This window comes from Macaca mulatta, chromosome 6, assembly GCF_049350105.2.
Source record: "Macaca mulatta isolate MMU2019108-1 chromosome 6, T2T-MMU8v2.0, whole genome shotgun sequence".
NCBI classification, from domain to species: Eukaryota; Metazoa; Chordata; class Mammalia; order Primates; family Cercopithecidae; genus Macaca; species Macaca mulatta.
The window spans coordinates 143,587,932-143,602,960 of record NC_133411.1 but is presented as its reverse complement, the minus strand read 5'-3'; the positions used below and the strand labels follow the sequence as shown (position 1 = coordinate 143,602,960).

Below are 15,029 nucleotides of genomic sequence, written 5' to 3'. Positions count from 1 at the left end.
CCCAAGTAGCTGGGATTACAGGCGCCTACCACCACACCCAGCTAATTTTTTAATATTTTTAGTAGAGATGGGGTTTCACTACATTGGCCAGCCTGGTCTCAAACTCCTGACCTTAGGCGATCCACCCACCTCAGCCTCCCAAAGTGCTGGGATTACAGGTGTGAGCCACTGCATCTGGCTCTGTTTGGTTTGTTTTTGAGATGGAGTCTCGCTCTGTTGCCCAGGTTGGAGTGCAATGGCATGATCTCGGCTCACTGAAATCTCTGCTTCCTGGGTTCAAGCGATTCTCTTGCCTCAGCCTCCCAAGCAGCTGGAATTATAGGTGCCCGCCATCACACCCAGCTAATTGTTGTATTTTTAGTAAAGATGGGGTTTCACCGTGTTGGCCATGCTGGTCTCGAACTCCTGACCTCAGGTGATCCACCTGCCTCAGCCTCCCAAAGTGCTGGGATTAGAGGCGTGAGCCACCGTGCCCAGCCAATAAAACTGGCTTTAAAAAACTCCTGGCCAGGGCCGGTGTATTCTCAGGAGGCTGAGAATACACCGGAGGAGGAGTGTCACTACACTCCAGGCTGGTGACAGAGTGAAACTCCGTCTCAAAAACAAACAAAAACAAACTATTGGCTGAGTGTGGTTGCTCATGCCTATAATCCCAGCACTTTGGGAGGCTGAGGCGGGCAGATCACTTGAGGTCAGGAGTTATAGACCAGCCTGGCTGACATGGTGAAACTCCGCCCCTACTAAAAATATAAAAATTAGCCGAGCGTGGGGGTGGATGCCTGTAATTCCAGCTACTCAGGAGGCTGAGGCAGGAAAACCACTTGAACCTGGGAGGCGGAAGTTGCAGTGAGCCAAGATCGCGCCACTGCACTCCAACCTGGGTGACAGAGTGAGACTCCATCTCAAAAACAAAAACAAAACAAAAACAAAACTCTTATATTCCTCTATTTCTCAAATCTTCCAAACAGACACTGGATACTGGCATACCCATTTCCTTCTCTAATCTGAACAGAACCCTATTGATTACATTACATTCCTCAAATAAAAACTGCGACATAGTTAGAGAGAAATCTCCTCCTCAATTACTGAGAAAACTACATTAACTAATCTTCCAGCACTGCCCACCTCCCTTCATTCAGCAGTGAATGAATTGGGCAGCTATTGTGTGGACTTATTTTCTTTCACCCTAGAGAAAAGGCATGTGACAATTTCTACATAAAAATGTTTCTTAAATTACTGGCTTAAGTAATACCATGAAATATATCACTTATTATATACCCAATACAATGTAAAAATGGGATATCTATATAATACTATCATTATTTTTTGCCTAAAAAGTAAATAATTAAATTTATTTATAAATATAAATGCATAGAAAAAAGTTACCTGTAGTTTTCTGAGTGGAAGGATTGACTACAGGTAAATAAAAGTTTTCTTTTTTTTTTTAACTGCACATTTGTATCATCTGATTTCCCTACAATGCAAGTAGAAATGTTTAAATGTTTCAAAAAAGCATCCCATACCATCATTGACTCGATAACATAAGTTACACTTCCATCTCCTTTGATCAAGAAAGCTGACAAAAGGATTGATATATGTCCTGCATGAACGGCATCTCACAATTGTACTGGAGGTAACCACAGGCAATTGCTGAAAAAAAAAAGAATTAAATTTAAACAGATTAAAGGCAATAATCATCATGTTGAAAATATAAGCATGAATCCATCCTGTCTAAATAACTGTTGGGATATTATCATTTTAGAGAAAACCTAGAGTACAAGATGTATCTAAACTGCCATACACAAAAACCATGTAGTTGAAATGTATTACTTTTAAACCCTACGATTTTGCTCCAAGACCATTCTCATTAAAAGTTGTCTTAAAAAAAAAAATTATTGGCTGAGCACAGTGGCTCACATGTGTAATTTGAGCACTTTGGGAGCCAAGGTGGAAGGACTGCTTAAGGCCAGGAGTTTGAGACCAGCCTGGGCAACATAGTGAAATGTGACCCTCTCAAAAGATATAAAAAATTAGCCCAGTGTGGTGAGTTGGGTTGAAGTGGGAGGATCACTTGAGCCTGGGAGGTCAAGGCTGCAGTGAGCCATGATTGAGCCACTGCACTCCAGCATGGGCAATGGAGCAAGACCCAGTCTCAAAAAATAAAATAAAATAAAAATTTAAAAAGTATTTTTTTTCTCATGGAACACTCACATTGCAAAACCGAAATAGCAGGACAGGCACAGTGGCTAACACCTATGTCTAAAATCCCAGCACTCTGGTGGGAGGCTGAAGCAGGAGGATAACTTGAGGCCAGGAGTTTGAGACCAACCTGGGCAAGAAAGTTAGACCCTCTCTCTATTTTAAAAATAAAAATAGGCCGGGCATGGTGGCTCATGCCTGTAATCCCAGCACTTTGGGAGGTCAAGGTGGGTGGAACATGAGGTCAGGAGTCCAAGATCAGCCTGACCAACGTGGTGAAACCTCGTCTCTACTAAAAATACAAAAATTAGCTGGGTGTTGTGATGGGTGTCTATAATCCCAGCCACTCGGGAGGCTCAGGCAGGAGAATTGCTTCAACCCCGGGAGGCAGAGGTTGCAGTGAGCCAAGATCGCACCACTGCACTCCAGCCTGGACAACAGAGCAAGACTCCATCTTGGAAAAAAATAAAAATATCCCAGTGCTTTGGAAGGCCAAAGCAGGAGGATCACTTGAGGCCAGGAGCTAGAGACCAACCTGAGCAACACAGCAACAGCCCATCTCTACCAAAAAATTTAAAAAAAAAAGTTTTTAAATAAATAATAAGTTAAAAAAATAAAATCAAGATGGTAAATTTACAATGTACTTTTGGCATGAATGGCAAAGAAAAAAAAATCAACATTCTAAAATATATGACCCATGAAACTATTACAAAGTTTGTTGATGTTACATTAAGAAGCTTACTTAGTTCTCAACTGTAATGAAGTAAGGTGAGGTTAATTTAAATAATCAATTAAACATTGGAATTACGCTCCTAAAGTTTATCCTACATACTAAAAGTTCTAAAGTCTTAGCTGGGTATAGTGGCCAGTGCCTACAGTACCACTTACTCTGTCTGGAGGCTGAGGCAGGAGGACTGCTTGAGCCCAAGAGTTCAAGGCTGCAGTGAGCTATGATCATGAAACTGCACTCTAACCTGGGTGACAACGAGAGACCCGGGCTCTAATAAATAAATAAATAAATGACAGTAAATACATGGGAAGGGTCTTTGTAAGACTATCAGATGTGGGGAGATTTGTTTTGATTTACCAGAAATCCTAAGACAGGTGAAAGAAATGTTTTTGCTTATACTGATCAACTTAACTGAGAGCTAGTGCCTTGGACAACAAAGTGACATAGCATCTCATCTTTAAAAAAAGGTTTTATTTATTTATATGTATCTTTATCTTTTTTTTTTTTTTTTTTGAGACAGTCTCACTCTATCGCCCAGGTTGGAGTGCAGTGTGGGATCTTGGCTCACTGCAACCTCCACCTCCCACCTCCCAGGTTCAAGCAATTCCCTTGCCTCAGCCTCCCCAGTAGCTGGAATTATAGATGTGCGTCATCATGCTCGGCTAAATTTTCTATTTCTGGTAGAGATGAGTTTTACCACGTTGGCCAGGCTGGTCTTGAACTCCTGAAATCAGGTGATCTGCCTGCCTCAGCCTCCCAAAATGCTGGGATTACAGGTGTGAGCCACTGCACCTGGCCTTTATCTATTTTTTTTAAAGAGAAGAATCGCATACCCAATCCTGGGCAACATAGTTAACACTCTGCTTCTTTAAAAAAAAAAAAAAAAAAAAATCAATGCAGGCAATAAAATTCTATCACCACCAAAAAAATCCTGTCACCAAAAGAAGGTGTCTTGTGGGAAAGTCAGCAATCCTCAAGAGTATGTGGCCACAGAGCTTTAGGACAAAGATAGATCAGCTTCTTTTCTCTTTTGAAATAACTTTTTTTTTTGGATACAGGGTCTCACTCTGTCACCCAGGCTGAAGTACAGTAGTACAATCATGTCTCACTGCAGCCTCAACCTCCCAGGCTCAAGTGATCCTCCCACCCTAACCTCCCGAGTAACCAGGACTAGGCTGGTCTTGAACTCCTGGACCCAAGCAATTCTCCCACCTTGGCCTCCAAAAGTGCTGGGATTACAGGCCATGAGCCACCATCTCTAGCTTAAAACTACTTTTTAAAATAACAAATTTTACTCCAAGGAAAGCAGAATGGGGGAGACTCGGGTAAAGTACTTTAATGGGTAAATAATTCACGACCTATTAAAATAGTATGATTCATTTATTTAGTTTCTCTCAGTACCTCTATTCTATTCAGCACTTTTTGAATTTTCCAGCAATATACTTACTTTATCTAGTATTTGAAAGTGTTTAGTAATAAAATTTTTGGTTGAATTGTAAGTAATCTGTCAATCATCGACTTCCTAAAGATAGATCAAACCAATTCTATATGTAATTCTTGCATCAATGCAGAAAATTTTCACCACCAAGATATTTTTCACAAAAGACATTTACTTTCACTAAAGAGGCTGGGTGCAGTGGCTCACGCCTATAAATCCCAGCACTTTGGGAGGTGGGCAGATCACTTGAGGTCAGTTTGAGACCAGTCTGGCCAACATGGTGAAACACCATCTCTACTAAAAATACAAAAATTAGCTGGGGGTGGTGGCAGGTGCCTATAATGCCAGTTACTTAGGAAGCTGAGGCAAGAGAATCACCAGAACCTGGGAGGTGTAGGTTGCAGTGAGCTGAGATCTCACCACTGCACACTAGCCTGGGCGACAGTGAGACCCCATCTCAGAAAAAAAAAAAAAAAGAGCCAGGCACGGTGGCTCATGCCTGTAATCCCAGCACTTTGGGAGGCCAAGGTGGGTGGATCACGAGGTCAGGTGTTCGAGACCAGTCTGACCAGCATGATGAAACCCTGTCTCTACTAAAAATACAAAAATTACGCAGGCGCGGTGGCAGGCACCTGTAATCCCAGTTACTAGGGAGGCTGAGGCTGGAAAATCACTTGAACATGGAGGGCAGAGGTTGCAGTGAGCCAAGATTGCATCACTGTACTCCAGCCTGGGTGACAGAGGGAGACTCCGTCTAAAAAAAAAGAAAAGAAAAGAAAAGAAAAGAAAAGAAACATACCACTAAGTCTTTGAAAGGATGAAGCAGCAGCCCCAAAGGAAGTTTGGCTTTATTCAATAAGGCCTGCGTCTGAGGAATGCTAGTCAGCGTGCATCGAAATAACCTATATCAAAGTAAAGAGTATGCATCAGTTGCTGCTATGATTATTTTTGAACAAAACAACCACAAAATTTTAAAAGGTATACATTTTAATACTGGATCAGATTACAGATGAAATATTTCAATAGATTCTCTAAAATTTTATCCTATTTAAATATTTAAATCTAAGTCCTATGCAGAAATACAGTGGATGATTATATTATATAACTAAAATATAGTCTCTTCTTGGCTTGTGTGTAAAACAGTCTAAACTATCAAATGACTTATTTTTTGTTTTGTAAGCCTAGTTGACACTGGAATTAAATTAAACTTAGGTGATGGCCCAAATTGCAAAGTTTATTTAAAAGTTCAGTTTTGCTGAAGATTCTAAATACAATGTAAAGGTACCAAATTTAATTTATCAGAAATTATTGATCACACACATTTAAGCTTATGGTAAGTTTTCAGGAAGAAAAGGTATTATGTTTGTTATGAAATTAATTTTAAATGACATCAAATAAAGGATTATGTAGAATCAAATCCCTGTGCTTTGGATTTTGAAGAAAGAATGTAACCACCATAATGAAAATGAGTATCATAATCTCATTAGAGCCGATAAGAAAAAAATCAGTTCAGGAGTTACATCTCTATTTCTTGAGGTAGGACTTTTCAAATCTCTATTAAGTAAACAAGTAAAACAGTTCTGGGCCGGCGCGGTGGCTCATGCCTGTAATCGCAGTACTTTAGGAGGCCAAGGCGGGTGGATCACGAGGTCAGGAGATCGAGACCATCCTGGCTAACATGGTGAAACCCCGTCTCTACTAAAAACACAAAAAATTAGCTGGGTGTGGTGGTGGGCGCCTGTAGTCCCAGCTACTTGGGAGGCTGAGGCAGGAGAACGGCGTGAACCCGGGAGGTGGAGCTTGCAGTGAGCCGAGATCAGGCCATTGCACTCCAGCCTGGGCGACAGAGTGAGACTCCCTCTCAAAAAAAATAAATAAATAAATAAAAAAGAGTTCTGGCCGGGTGCAGTGGCTCACGCCTGTAATCCCAGCACTTTGGGAGGCCGAGGCAGGCAGCTCACGAGGTCAGGAGATCGAGACCATTCAGGCGAACATGGTGAAACCTCGTCTCTACTAAAAATACAAAAAAACTAGCTGGGTGTGTTGGCGGGCTCCTGTAGTCCCAGCTTCTCGGGAGGCCGAGGCAGGAGAATGGCATGAACCCTGGGGGCGGAGCTTGCAGTGAGCAGACATTGCGCCACTGCACTCCAGCCCAGGCGGCAGAGCGAGACTGTCTCAAAAAAACAAACAAAAAAAGAGTTCTATCTTCTGTATCCAGAACTTTCATAAATTAATAATTTGTACAGCTTATTCATAACACCTGATGTGCCCCCGTAATAAGCTAGAAAACTTTTCGGATATGCACAATGTCACATCTGAAGCCTTACTCTGGGTTACAGTTGAGTTTCTGGATGTCTTCATGTAAATTTGGAACTGGAGGCTTCAAAGGTGTTGACGGAAGCATGTTTCTTTCTTGAAGAAGATTGACAACTCTTAGACCCTCTGGACGTAGACTTAATCCACTCATGCTTGTGGTTAAATGATTAGCACCTAAGGGAGTCTACAGATATATAATTTCAAAGTAAGTAACTTTTATTAAGTGTGTAGGGAAGTGGTTAATTTCTCTGTAAATAACAAAAGTGCAATCTAGATCTCTTGGCCAATCTTTTGGTTCTGGAAAGATGTATAAAGACAAAGGCTTTATGAAATATCCATTATTATTCGAATTGGTTATAAAAATGTATAATATATCTACCTAAAACTTTCTTCATGTGTATACAGTTTAAACCAAATGGAGAAATAGGTTAAAGAAAATCCCAAAAAGTTTACCTGAGTAAAGGCTTGTGGCCCACTTGGGTAATTCAAGGAAGAGGGTGGCACTCCAGTTGCACCAGGTGGTGTTGTGTTCTGATAACCAGGCGGTAAGGAGGGATATGAATATCCAACACTTCGGCTCATTTTGGGATTCTTGTTAGTAAGCTGTGGTGTTGCTAGAAACAAGGTAACTTTTAAGTTCTATTTTATACTCCAGAATACTTGATTCATTTATTTAAAAAAAAAAAAAAACAACTTTTTTTTTTGAAAAAGGGTCTCACTATCGCCCAGGCTACAGTGCAGTGGCACAATCACACCTCACTGCAGCCTTAACCTCCTAGACTCAAGTGATCCTCCTGTGTCAGCCTCCAAAATAGCTGAAACGACTGGTGTGTGCCACCATGCCTGGCTAATGTTTTTGTATGTTTTGTAGAGACGGGACTTCACTATGTTGTCCAGGCTAGGATTACAGGTATAAGCCACCACGCCTGGCCCAGAATGCTTTAAATCAACACATAAATCTAATAAAGTATAGGTATTATAACTCCAAAATTCTTTGGATAATTTAATACTTTCATTTATCAACTTTGTAAAATAAGACAAACACCAGTAACAAAGTAATAGCAATGATTAAAATCTATTTTATTTTATTTACTATTTTATTTTTCGAGATGGAGTCTCACTGTGTCGCCCAGGCTGGAATCCAGTGACACAACCTCAGCTCACTGCAACTTCCCTCTCCTGGGTTCAAGTGATTCTCCTGCTTCAGCCTCCCGAGTAGCTGGGACTACAGGGCGTGCCACCACACCAGCTAATTTTTGTATTTTTAGTAGAGATGGGTTTTACTATATTGGTCAGACTGGTCGCAAACTCCTTGACCTCAGGTGATCCGCCTGTCTTGGCCTCCCAAAGTGCTGCGATTACAGGCATGAGCCACTGTGCCTGGCCAAAAATCTTCTTAATAGATTTATACCAGTTAATATTTTATACTATAGTAGTAGACACAAAAACTAGTTTGCACAGTTAATTTACTTTCATATCGGCTGGGTGTGGTGGCTAATGCCTGTAATCCCAGCACTTTGGGAGGTTGAGGTGGGCGTATCACTTGAGGTCAGGAGTTCGAGACCAGCCTGGCCAACATAGTGAAATCCTATCACTACCAAAAAATACAAAAATTACCCGGGTATGTGGTGGCATGCGCCTGTAGTACCAGCTACTTGGGAGGCTGAGGTGGTAGAACTGCTTGAATCCAGGAGGCGGAGATGAGCTGAGATTGTGCCCACCGCACTCCAGCCTGGACAACAGAGGGAAACTCTGTCACACACACACAAAAAAAACCCAACAAAACAAAAGAATAGTTAATTTACTTTCATATCATGTACTAAGTTTTGTATTCAGACTAAAATTTTAATTTAAAACAACTTTAATTAAAACATCCTAGCAGCTGGGCGTGGTGGCTCACGCCTGTAATTCCAGTACTTTGGGAGGCTGAGGTGGGAGGATCATGAGGTCAGGAGACCGAGACCATCCTGGCCAACATGGAGAAACCCCGTCTCTACTAAAAACACAAACAATTAGCCGGGCTTGGTGGTGGAAGCCTGTAGTCCCAACTACTCGGGAGGCTGAGGCAGGAGAATGGTGTGAATCGGGAGGCAGAGCTTGCACTGAGCCAAGATCACACCATTGCACTCCAGCCTGGGCGACAGAGCGAGACTCCGTCCCAAAAAAAAAAAAAAAAAAATCCTAGCAGGGTGAGGTGGCTCACACCTGTAATCCCAGCACTTTGGGAGGCCAAGGTAGGTGGATTGAGGCCAAGGTCAGGAGATCAAGACTATCCTGGCCAACATGGTTAAACCCCATCTCTACTAAAAATGCAAAAATTGGCCGGGCGCGGTGGCTCAAGCCTGTAATCCCAGCACTTTGGGAGGCCGAGACGGGCGGATCACTAGGTCAGGAGATCGAGACCATCCTGGCGAACACGGTGAAACCCCGTCTCTACTAAAAAATACAAAAAACTAGCCGGGCGAGGCGGCGGGCGCCTGTAGTCCCAGCTACTCGGGAGGCTGAGGCAGGAGAATGGCGTAAACCCGGGGGGCGGAGCTTGCAGTGAGCTGAGATCCGGCCACTGCACTCCAGCCCGGGCGACAGAGCCAGACTCCGTCTCAAAAAAAATAAATAAATAAATAAAAATAAAAATAAAAATAAAAATGCAAAAATTAGCTGGGCGTGGTGGCACGTGCCTGTAATCCCAGCTACTTGGGTGGCTGAGGCAGAAGAATCGATTGAATCAGGGAGTTGGAGGTTGCAGTGAGCCGGGATCACACGACTGCACTCCAACCTGGGTGACAGAGCAAGAATCCATCTCAGGAAAAAAAAAAAAAAAAAAAATTCCTAAATGGGCCGTGTGAGGTGGTTCATGTCTGTAATCCCAGCAAATTGGGGAACCAAGGCAGGAGGAATCTCTTCAAGTCAAGGGTTTGAGACCAGCCCAGGCAATATATCGAGACCCAGCCCCCCATCTCTACAAAAATAAAAAACTAGCCTGGCATGGTACCATATGCTTGTAGTCACTGCTACTCCAGGAGGGTGAGGTAGAAGATCACACGAGCCCAGGAGTTTGAGGCTGCAGTGAGCTATAACGGTGCTACTGCACTTGAGCCTGGGTGACAGAAAAAAAATCCTAAAAGTACTCTATAGTCAAAACATACTAATAATAAATCCATGATCCCAATCCTGACAAGAAGAAAAACTTAACAAAAAAATCTAATGCATAGAAATAAAAAATGTTAAATAGTAGAGCCCGATGTTGCGGCACACGCCTATTATCCCAGCACTTTCGGCGGCCAAAATGGGCAGATTGCTGGAGCCCAGGAATTCAAGGCCACCCTGGGTAACATGGTGAAACCCTGCCTCTACAAAAAATACAAAAATTAGGCCGGGCACGGTGGCTCAAGCCTGTAATCCCAGCACTTTGGGAGGCCGAGACGGGCAGATCACAAGGTCAGGATATCGAGACCATCCTGGCTAACACGGTGAAACCCCGTCTCTACTAAAAAATACAAAAAACTAGCCGGGCGAGGTGGCGGGTGCCTGTAGTCCCAGCTACTCGGGAGGCTGAGGCAGGAGAATGGCGTAAACCCGGGAGGCAGAGCTTGCAGTGAGCCGAGATCTGGCCATTGCACTCCAGCCTGGGTGACAGAGCAAGACTCCGTCTCAAAAACAAAACAAAACAAAACAAAAAAAAAAAACAAAAATTAGCCAGGGCCTGGGCATGGTGGCTCATGCCTATAATCCCAGCACTTTGGGAGGCTGAGGCGGGCAGATCACTTAAGGTCAGGAGTTAGAGAACAGCCTGGCCAACATGGTAAAACCCTGTCTCTACTAAAAATACAAAAATTAGCAGGGTGTGGTGGCAGGTGCCTCTAACACCAGCTAACTGGGAGGCTTAAGCAGGAGAGTCACTTGAACCCGGGAGGCAGAGGCTGCAGTGAACCGAGATCTTGCCACTGCACTCCCGCCTGAGCAACAGAGTGAGACTCAGTCTCAAAAAACAAAAACAAAAACAAAAAGCTGGAAATGGTGGCACATGGCTATAGTCCCAGCTACTCAGGAGGCTGAGGTGGGAGGACTGCTTGAATCCAGGAGACTAAGGCTGCAGTGAGCCATGATTGCACCACTGCACTCCAGCCTGAGCGACAGAGTGAAACCCTGTGTCCAAAAAATAAATAAATAAATAAATAAGTTAATAGTATGTATGGCTACATGATCATGAAGTTTCCTTCTTAGTTTCCTATATATTCATACAAGTACCACATATTATTTCTATAATTAGAAAAAAGAGATTAAAAAAAAAACTTTCATAGCAACTCACCCAATAAGCCACCTCCTTCAATCTCATCGTAACTACTGTGGACCACCATAGATCCGTTATTGGCAGTTGATGTAATACCTAAGAAGGAAGTTCATCAACAAGATTTTAATTAGAATGATTATTACAATCTCTGTATGATTTGAACTAATATCCAAAATTTTAAATAATTTTCTAAACAACAAATAATTTAAAACTACAGCCTATTAACAACATCAAAAATCCAAGTTTTTACATATACAATAGTTTCAAGTAATTTAGCTGGAACTTCAGGAAAAGGAAACATGAGTCTTTGGAAAGAGTCTTTTTTCACCTTGCATTGTACCTAAGCCAAAGGCCCAAATAACAAGGCTTTTTCAAAACCTACTCCACCAGAATAACTTCCAGCAAAAGATGGCTCTTTATGAAGTTTGTAAAATTATGTACCATCTGAAAGATTTCAGCAGTTGTGAGAGCTGCATTAAAAACCTCTAAGGAGCCGTACACAATGAAAAAAAAATTATCAAAATCAAAACTACCTAAAGAAAAAGAGGCCAGGTGCAGTGGCTCACGCCTGTAATCCCAGCACTTTGGGAGGCCAAAGCAGGCGGATCACGAGGTCAGGAGTTAGAGATCAGCTTGCCCAATATGGGGAAACCCTGTCTCTACTAAAAATACAAAAAAAAATTAGCTGGGCATGGTGGCACGTGCCTGTAATCAGCTACTCAGGAGGCTGAGGCAGAAGAATTGCTTGAACCTGGGAGACAGAGGTTGCTGTGAGCCAAGATTGTGCCACTGCATTCCAGCCTGGACGACAGAGTGAAACTCCATCTCAAAAAGCAAACAAAAAAAGAAAGTAAAATTATGAGGAACAAAGACCTTACTTTCTTTTCTTTTCTTTTTTTTTTTTTTGAGATGGAGTCTCGCTCTGTTGCCCAGGCTGGAGTGCAGTGTTGCGATCTCAGCTCATTGCAACCTCCACCTCCTGGGTTCAAGGGATTCGCCTGCCTCAGCCTCCCGAGTAGCTGGGACTACATGCACGTGCCACGACGCCCGGCTAATTTTTTGTATTTTAGTAGAGACAGGGTTTTACCATGTTGGCCAGGATGGCCTCAAACTCTTGGCCTCATGATCCGCCCACCTCAGCCTCCCAAAGTGCTGGGATTACAGGCATAAGCCATCGTGCCCAGCCCTTATTTTCAAAATATCTAACAAAGAGAGTAGAATCCAAAATTAATTTGAAGATGATATAAATGAATTAGAACAACTGCTTTAAGTCCAGAGGACAACCACTAAAATAGAACTAACATCTTAACATCTCTTCTCCCAAAATTATACAGGATTAAAGACAAATGCCAGGGACATCTGTTTATGAGAACTAAATATTTATTTCCAGTTACCTCTACAAAGTATGGGCTCTAATTCAGGAATAGAAGAAACTAAATTCAGTGAATGGTATTAACCTCTAGCACCTAAGTACAAAACTGCTAACTTCAATGACCGTATTAACACGAAGTAGATAAATTTAATGGTTAGGCAGTAACTTCTTTCCAGTTCTCAAGACCAACATGACTTTAGCCATGAATTTGTAACAGAAAATCACAGTAAAACTTTTAGCAGAAACAAAAACATTGAGCATATTGTGAATTATTTTTAGTTGTTAAAAAATGTAGGTAAGGTGTGGACGCTTACACCTGTAATCCCAGCACTTTGGGAGGCCAAGGCAGCAGATCACTTGAGCTCTGGAGTTCACACCAGCCTGGGCAACATGGGAAAACCCTGTCTCTACTTGAAAATACAAAAATTAGCCAGGGGTGGTGGTGCATGCCTGTAATCTCAGCTACTCAGGAGACTGAGGCACAAGAATCGCTCGAACCTGGGAGGCAGAAGATGCAGTGAGCCAAGATTCCTCCACTGCACTCCAGCCTGGAAAACAGAACTCCAGCCTGGGCAACAGAGTGAGACTTATGTCTCAAAAATGAATAACATAACGTAACGTAACGTAACGTAACGTAACGTAACGTAACATATAAAATAAAATAAAATAAAATATAAAATAGTAGCTGGGTGTGGTGGTACACACCTGTAGTTCCAGACCAGGAGACTGCAGCTTTCGTGAGCTATGATGGCACCTCTGCATTCCAGCCTGTGTGACAGAGTAAACTGTATCTCTTTAAATTTTTTTTTCTTATTTAAATATTTATTGTGACTTGATTTTCAAAGTAATATTGTGGCAACCAATGAGACAATGCCTCATCATTCTGTTCCTTTTTTTTTTTTTTTTTTTTCTTTGAGACTGAGTCTTACTCTGTCACCCAGGCTGGAGTACTGTGGTGTGATCTCAGCTCACTGCAACATCCACCTCTCGGGTTCAAGTGATTCTCCTGCCTCAGTCTACTGAATAATTGGGATTACAGGCACATGCCACCATGTCTGGCTAATTTTTGTATTTTTATTTATTATTATTATTATTATTTTTTTGAGACAGTCTTGCTCTGTTGCCCAGGCTGGAATGCAATGGGCAACACTGGAGTGCCTTACGGGTTCAAGCCATTCTCCTGTCTCAGCCTCCCAGGTAGCTGGGATTACAGGTACCCACCACCATTCCTGGCTAATTTGGATTTTGTGGGTTTTTTTTTTGAGATGGAGTTTCACTCTTGTCACCCAGGCTGGAGTGTAATGGTGCCATCTTGGCTCACTTCAACCTCCGCCTCCCAGGTTCAAGCGATTCTCCTGCCTCAGCCTCCTGAGTAGCTGGGATTACAGGCGCCTGCCACTATGCCCAGCTAATTTTTATATTTTTAGTACAGACAGGGTTTTGCCATGTTGGCCAGGCTGGTCTGGAACTCCTAACCTCAGGTGATCCGCCCACCTTGGCCTCCCAAAGTGCTGGAATTACAGGTGTGAGCCACCGCACCTGACCTTAATTTTTGTATATTTAGTAGAGATGGGGTTTCACCACCTTGGCCAGGCTGGTCTCAAACTCCTGACCTAAGGTGATGTGCCCACCTCGGCCTCCCAAAGTGTTGGGATTGAAGACGTGAGCCACCACGCCTGGCCTTGTTACTCAATGCTAGCATTATTCTTTTCCCTACTTACAATACTTAATGTAATGCTAGAAGAAAACACAAAAATGATAATATTGATTGTATTCAGTAGTAGAATATGGGCAATGTTTTTACCCCCTCATCTGCTTCCCTATTTCTACATCTTGCAGCAATGATTATATTACTGCTAAAATGAAAAGTAATTCTCCTGCCTCAGCCGCCCAAGTAGCTGGGATTACAGGCACATGCCAGCACGCCTGGCTAATGTTTGTATTTTTAGTAGAGACAGGGTTTCACTATGTTGGCCAGGCTGGTCTCAAACTCCTGACCTCAAGTGATCCACCCGCCTTGGCCTCCCAAAGTGCTAGGATTACAGAGGTGAGCCACTGCAACCAGCCTAAAATCAAATTTCTTACTTTACAAAATATCTTATTTAAATGAACACTTTTATTTCCATTACATCCCAAGATGATGCTTTAAAATATTTTACTTATATAAAACTACATGTAGCTGACATTGATTCCAGGGAGGGGAAAATCAAACTTCAAAAGCTTGTATTTTTTCCACTGCTTGTATAAATGACTTTTATTTAGTTTCGTAAGTATGTGTTAACATTTACAATAATAGTGGCAATCAAAATACATCTTGAATGACAAGGGTCAATATTTTAAAAGGATATTTCTAACATTCTAATGTCATGTCAAGAAAAGTAGTAATTCTTCCCTTGCATGCACCTCCAAAAGCCAGCTGTCTTTATAGCCATGATTTTTTAAAAATCTGCATAGCAACAAAAAAAGTAACAAAACGCTAACAGCTTTTCTCCCAATGGTAGTCACAGTCTAGGGGATGGCAATGGAATTCCTGAGGAACTTTAAATTGTAAATTCCTGTAGCCCATCCCTAACCAAAACTAGATTTTCTGGAAAAAATGTGATTTTAATGCACAGAATTCAGCTAATATTCATCTTTCTACCCTAAGTCAAAACTCGAGGACTTGACTTTGCTTCTTGGTTCA

The 15,029-nt window shown here is 42.2% G+C and overlaps 1 protein-coding gene across 3 annotated transcripts in view; it reads right to left on the bottom strand.

Annotated features, from left to right (window-relative positions):
* The window catches only part of SEC24A (SEC24 homolog A, COPII coat complex component), an 80,243-nt gene that overhangs the window by 48,642 nt on the left and 16,572 nt on the right, over window positions 1-15,029 (bottom strand). For all 3 annotated transcript variants that reach the window (XM_001109620.4, XM_078005193.1, XM_015140944.3), the window contains 5 exons: window positions 10,993-11,070; window positions 7,137-7,297; window positions 6,695-6,867; window positions 5,167-5,269; window positions 1,524-1,650 (listed from right to left, as the gene is read on the bottom strand). In XM_001109620.4, coding sequence (XP_001109620.2) covers window positions 1,524-1,650; window positions 5,167-5,269; window positions 6,695-6,867; window positions 7,137-7,297; window positions 10,993-11,070 — 642 coding nt within the window. The remainder of the gene's footprint in view (window positions 1-1,523; window positions 1,651-5,166; window positions 5,270-6,694; window positions 6,868-7,136; window positions 7,298-10,992; window positions 11,071-15,029) is intronic.